This window comes from Echinops telfairi, unplaced genomic scaffold (genome assembly GCF_000313985.2).
Source record: "Echinops telfairi isolate 266 unplaced genomic scaffold, ASM31398v2 ScPeMD7_4;HRSCAF=17, whole genome shotgun sequence".
Lineage (NCBI taxonomy): Eukaryota > Metazoa > Chordata > Mammalia > Afrosoricida > Tenrecidae > Echinops > Echinops telfairi.
In genome coordinates, this window is record NW_022103900.1 from 18,359,624 (window position 1) to 18,366,177 (window position 6,554).

Below are 6,554 nucleotides of genomic sequence, written 5' to 3' on the forward strand. Positions count from 1 at the left end.
GGTCTTCTTCAGTAAACACCACATTTAAGTCTCTATTTATAATCTTGATTGTCTGTTAAAAGTCACAATCCATTTGTTTACAGAAACATGGTACAATTTAATCCTTGATAGATACTAATTTAAGACTTAGAGGTTTGTGTTGGAGTTTTGTTTCTTTTTTAAAGAGAAGTACTTGACATTTATGTACTAGTTACTTCTCTTTCTTATGTTTTTATATTAATATTTATGCAAATTTTATAGTAAGATTTTGGGAGCCAGAAGTTTATTAATGAGTCACCATTTGCAATATCCTTCTTTCAACTACCTCTGGATTTCTGAAAAGAAAGAGTTTTGGGGGCACCTTTGCCGCCATTTCTGGAGCATGTTAGCATGGAAGTGGGGTTGGCAATCCTGGGATTTTATGGGAACAACATAATCCATCTATAGCCTTGCATTCTGAATCAAGGAGATTGACTCCTCAGAAGGCCATTATTGTATATAATGGTTGGAAAGATTTAGCTAATACTTTGGTCTATGTTTTTCTATTTTGCTGTTGTCGGCTGCCACTGAGCTGATTCTGATTTATGATGGCCGCATGTGCGCAGAGTAATACTCAAATCCAAAGTCACTGCCATCAGCTGCTCCAAAGGAATGTCAAGGCTGTGACCTTTCAGAAGCAGAAGGCCGTGTTTCCTTTTGAGACACCTCCCGTTGAACCCACACTCCCAACCTTCTGGCTAGTTAGTCATTGTGGACCCAGGAAAGCATATGACTATCCCTGCAGGATGATCCAATGGAAAATGAAACTATTTTAGATTGTTGACCCAGGACAATGGGGGTCAGCTGTAGAGATAGCAGCATAAAGTCAAAGCATGCTGAGTGTCGATGTCCTGCTCGTATTGATCTCTTCATTTGGGGGCAGTCACTTTCTGGTTAGGCTTCCTCAAGCTGGCCTTAAATTACGGTCCTTTCTCTAACCGGCATAGCAGCTGAGTCACATCGTGAGGAAGCAGGTGTGAATAAGGACAGGAAGCTGGTGTGTGATGAAAAGTGGAATTTGGAGAACCAGGATGTCCATTGGGAAAGGTTGATAAAACAATTTCAGCCAAGTGGTCAACATTCAATTTCCTCAAATGTGTGATTTTCCTTACTTAGAGGCAAGGAGCTTTTTTGAACACTGTAGTTTCACAGCACCTTTATAGTATTAATGGGACTCAGATAATTTAGGTTGAAAGGTACATTTGGTTTCACCCATCCTTTGCTTTAAACATCTTTCAATTCTCTATGATCTCTGATTAGCTGTAGGTTTTAGAGCTATTTTCCCTACACTTCAAATAACTGTGTAAGAATTTTATGATGATTAAAAAGGGCAAGAACAAAGAATCAGAGGAACCAAGAGGAGAAATCCCATGACACTATTTCCCAAAGTGTAGCCTTTACAACTTCATTTCTGTGAGAGTGCTAAGGGTCCCAGGGCCCTTCATCCTGGGACAGATCCTTTTCCACAAACACACACGCTGTCGGCATAGTCTGGTTGAACTGTTCTCATTCGAAGAATCTTTTTCAGTTCATTAAATCTCTCATTATACATTCTTGACCACAAAAACTACGACCATGAAAAACATGACATCATAAACAAGCTACTTACTCATGCAAGTAAAAACGCAATAAAAATCAATAGTCAACTTCACTTGTCCTTGTGTCTTCCTAAGAGAGATTTTGGCAGATCTATTTGCATGGGCTATTTCTCCTGTCACACCCCCTCCCTTGGGTGTAAACTCTGGGTGTTTATTTGTAGGTATAGTTATTTGTGGATCCATTCCACAGCAGCCCTAATTTGTTTTCTGAATTCCAGGTGATGCTGCTTACTGCCCAACTTTGGAAAATATGGACCTAGATGAATCATCTTTGTTTGAAACCTTGCCCGTGTCCGGACCAGTCCTTCTTGACCAAAATCGACTATCCAGTGAGAGCAGCTGCAAGAGTTGGATGAGCTCCCTGACCATCGACAGCGAGGATGGGTACCACACGAGTGTGTCTGAGGACTATAGCAGAGGGGCCTTCAGTCGGCAGACAAGCACAGATGATGAGTGTTTTGTCCCCAAGGATGGAGACGACTTTCTGAGGAGGTCTTCCTGGAGGAGGAACCGTAGCATCAGCACCGCCAGCAATGGGTCCATGTCTTCCTCGTGTGAGGGCAACTTTGCCAGCATGTTTGGGACCCTTCCCAGGAAGAGCAGAAGGGGAAGTGTCCGCAAGCAACTCTTGAAATTCATCCCTGGCCTTCACCGAGCGGTCGAAGAGGAAGAGAGTCGCTTCTGACCCCTTGTGCCCTTGTATATTATTTCAGAATGATCTCTGGACTTGTCTAAATCAAACTCCACCCAGTCAATGGGGAAAGTACAGATGACTGAGAAATTGACACCCCGTTTTACAATAGTCGTGACTTTTATTTACACCTCGGTGTCTGTTTTTTGCTTCTGAAATCATTCAAACCCAAATGCTCAAGTTCTAAGCAGACATTAGAGAGAGAAATCTTCCAATAAATCAGATAATATGCATTTTAAAAATCCAAAGTTCTTCCTCATTATAATGTTGCTCATGAAGGCTAGCATATTATTTTTGGTATTTCCTTGGAAGAAGGACTGAAAAAATCTGACCACGTTGAATATTTTCCCTGGGTTCATTGGTCTGTTACCAAAGCTTAGGTTTGTTTTAGATCCATAACTTCTTGGGACACTTTGTAATATGCAATTTTGAAAGTTCCCTTATATATCTAAATCTTTGCAAGGTTGTAAACAAAGGTGCCCATCAGGCATTTCCCATGCCTGCAGTGAGGATAATTCCAGTGTGCCCAGGAGGAAATCTAATATGCAGGGGCAGCTCTGAGGCTCATGAGAACATGGAAAGTGGTTGTTCCTCTGAGATAAGAGTTGTGGAAGATTCCAGCAATCTCTTTCTCTCTCTCTTTTTATAGCTGTCCAACCAAGATTGGTAAGAACCTCAGTTTTCTTACGCAATTCATATTTTGTTCTGCCTGAACATTAATGAAAAGCCTGCAAGGACTCTCAGAATCCTACAGCTTTGAGGTTTGTGTGCATATGTGATACATTCTGCTAAAGTTTGAAAAATTAAGAATTAGGAAATGATTTACCTTGTGAAGTTTTTTTTAATCAACCTTCCCTTTATATGATATATTTCAAAGAGTTATTATCTCTACTCTCTTTTGCCTAGTAGGTATACTAATATCTCAATATATCTATATTTTAATTTATATTTTTATTCAATATCTATTAAAGCACATGATTTTTCTCTTCGGGTGATGCAGTTCTTGTTATTTATACTCTGGAGTAGATAATCTAGACTATACAATAAATAATTCTTTCTTTTTTTTACAATAAATAATTCTTAATGATCTTAAACTCTGTGTGTGTGTGTGAGTGAGTGAGTGAGATGGAGGAATATTGACTGCGCGGGACCACTGCACTCCAGTGAGCCTCTGAGTATTCTAGGGATTTATCATGGAAGGGGGAAAAAGCATAATTTTCATAGATGAGAAATGTTCATAGGGATGAGGAGGTTCTAGGGAAATAAACATAAAAATATTGATAATTAAGACCTCCTTTCTCTTAATCCTTCTTCCTCAGAAACATCTGCTTGGCAATTAGATGATTGAATAACAGTCATTCAGATGGAAGGCAGTGTGTTGCATTGTTCGCAGGAACCCAGCAAACATGTCTGTGATTTACTGATGCCTTAGAGGCGAAAGATGCAAAGCACGCTATCTTCCCAGTCACCTGTAGGTAGGGGTGAGACAAACAGATGAGGAAGCAGGACTTCAGAAGCATTGTCAAGTTGTACAGTGGCAGACCCGAACCTGGAGGCTAGATCTTCCTGGCTTTAGCTTACTCTCTTCACCTTTCTCCAGATTGTTTATTCTTTTGCTGGTGCCTTGCACATATCCCCATAGGATTTATTTATGCATATCCCCCCACCCCAACAGTAAGACTTAAAGTGCATAATTGTACATGCTCCATGAGTAAGGATCTCATTGTCAGTAATTAGGAAAACAAACGCAGGCGCAGATTGGCTGCTTCCCTGGGACTCCACCAGCAAGTTTGCAGACCTGGGTTCATCAGTCACTGTGTGGGTATGAAGGTGTTGCCTTCAACAAGGGCTGGAAAGCCAGTTGTGGTTCAACCGATACTGCTGACTTCTCATGATAGGTCAGAAGATCAAGTTTACAAAGTGCTTACAAGAAGACAGCCTGTTCCACTCATTTCTCCAAAGCTTCCCAGTGAGACATGCATTGTCCATGCGCAGAAAGAAGACTGTAAAGTCTCCTACACTGAAAAGTGCCCTGAGAACTATCACAGGTTACCTCAGTCATTCACTTTTTCTGAAAGCTTTAAATATTAAGTGAGACACCTTTCGATCGTGGTGTCCATGGCACAAGAGCCATGCCAGTGAGAACGGGTACAACAATAGTAGGCAGACTGATCTGTAGAACGTGGGCTCAGTTGCATTAGTGTTTGGAGAGAAAATTGAGTTATGTTTGTGCCACCCCCCCCCCACAAAAGGAATGAATTGTTTTGAATAATTCTAGACATTATTTAGAAACTTCTAAGTACAGAGTATCTAGGAGAAGACAAATGCCCATGGATCACTAAATGTGTGTCAGATACACAGGAAAGACCAAATCGGGAATGGGCCAAAGGAATGATGTAGCAAGTTTCACTGCAGTCTGGGCTAAGAAGCAGCACACAGAGAGGTGTGTTCTGGAGAGTGGGGGCAGGGTGGGGGGAGCACTGGTTAAGCACGGTACAGGACAGAAGGCCATGCCATGTTTTATATGTTCATACGCTGTGAGAAAAGTAGTTCTTGTGAGTGGAAATGTGGGTAAATTTCTCACAGAACAGTGTTGCAGACTGAGCTGACCACAGCGAGGCTTTATTCAGTTTTTTGTATCTTCTGATGCACAGTGACTCACTTTGTTGTAATTTATTTACTGAGGGGGGAAAAAACAAAACACTTTAAAAAAACCCCAAAGTTATCAAATTTGCAGTATTGGTGAAGGACATTGACAATTTACTATGAAAATGCATCTTTCTGGAGTTGCATTCAATATACCTAATTGGAATCAAATATATTGGGTAATTACTTTCTCTTGTGACTGAAGTAGCCAAAACATGTCAAACAAATTGGAACTTTATTTTCTGAAATGAGTTTTTATTCATTACTATCTACTTTGCAATACCTTTGATAGCTTAGCTGCATAAGAAAAACAGTATTAAACAGCCAAATTTGAATTGAGTTCATCAAACTTGGATATGGTTTTCATGTGCTGGTCATGAATTATAAACACGTATGGATGTACACAATCTGATTAAGTAAACAAAATGCTAACAACTAGGTTGAACCATCAGTGTTATTATTTTACATACATTTCTATATAGGCTACGGACTATGAAATTAAAGTTAGACATCTTTCTGAAATAAAGAAATTATTTTTAGTTATAGAACTCTATTCATTTATCTATCAACCTATATCTATCATCTATCTATGATTTCCCTCTTTCCCTCCCTTCTTTTTTCCCTCTTTCTCTCCCTGGCTCCCTTCCTTTCTTAAAGCAAATGATTATTGTGAAAGCTGCCTTTTATTAAATCTTGGAGGACCTCTGGGCACTTCTTTCTTTTAGACTTTTAAAAATACTTGTTACTTATTTGAGATGTTCCCCTTATATTGTTTCCCCCCCCCACTAAAGTTGTATAACAAATTACTATAAACCTTGAACCTCGGCGAATAAAACATTTATTTCACTTGAGTTTCTGTGGGTCAAGGACTTGGGCCCCATTTAGCTAGTCCCTGCAGACAGCAGTCAAGGTCTTGAACAAGACTGACTTCTTAGGGGAGCCTCAGCTGGGGGAGGATCTCGTTTCAATATCCTACAGGTTGTTGTCAAATTCATTTTCTGAGGCCATCGAATTAATTGCAACTTCTTCAAAGTCAGCAATAGAGAGACACACACCCAGAGATGCACAACGTGGTTTCAAGAGCAAGATCGAGCCTGACATAATGTAGTCAAGGGATTGATATTTCAGAACGGTTGGCATGAAATGCAGGTTTACCATAAGTCTTGAAATTGTGAGTCCAACTTTGTTCTTTTTCACTATTATATTGGCAGTACCAGGTTTTTGCCTTTCCATATTAACTTAAGAATCAATTTGCGGATATCTGACAAAGGCTATAAGAGACAACCGCGCGGGCTCCCAATGGCCCAAAATGAAATAATTTGATCAACAAAATGAAGTCGTATTATTATCCAAAATATTAAACAAATATCCATACATTAGTTTATTTGGATACATTGAAAAGTCACTGGAGTGAAGAGAAAAACTGTGCAAAGAGTTCCAAATAATGTATGTGACTCAATCCTCGAGGAGACAGAGCCTAATTTACCAGACAGTAAGTGCAGGCTACACGTAGCAACTTCCTCCCAGGGAACAGTAGGGAAAATGGAAAGCAAAGAGGAGCCCTGGTGTTGGAGTGGGCTACACAAAGGGCTGCTGTCAAC

The 6,554-nt window shown here is 40.1% G+C and overlaps 1 protein-coding gene across 1 annotated transcript in view; it reads left to right on the plus strand.

Moving 5' to 3' along the window:
• Nucleotides 1-3,401, plus strand: part of LOC101655345 (cytohesin 1 interacting protein) — a 38,213-nt gene extending 34,812 nt beyond the window's left edge. Inside the window, exon 7 of the mRNA XM_004703928.2 lies at nt 1,835-3,401. Within this exon, the coding sequence (XP_004703985.1) occupies nt 1,835-2,301 (467 nt within the window). The 3' untranslated portion in view covers nt 2,302-3,401. The remainder of the gene's footprint in view (nt 1-1,834) is intronic.
• Nucleotides 3,402-6,554: the final 3,153 nt, after the last annotated feature.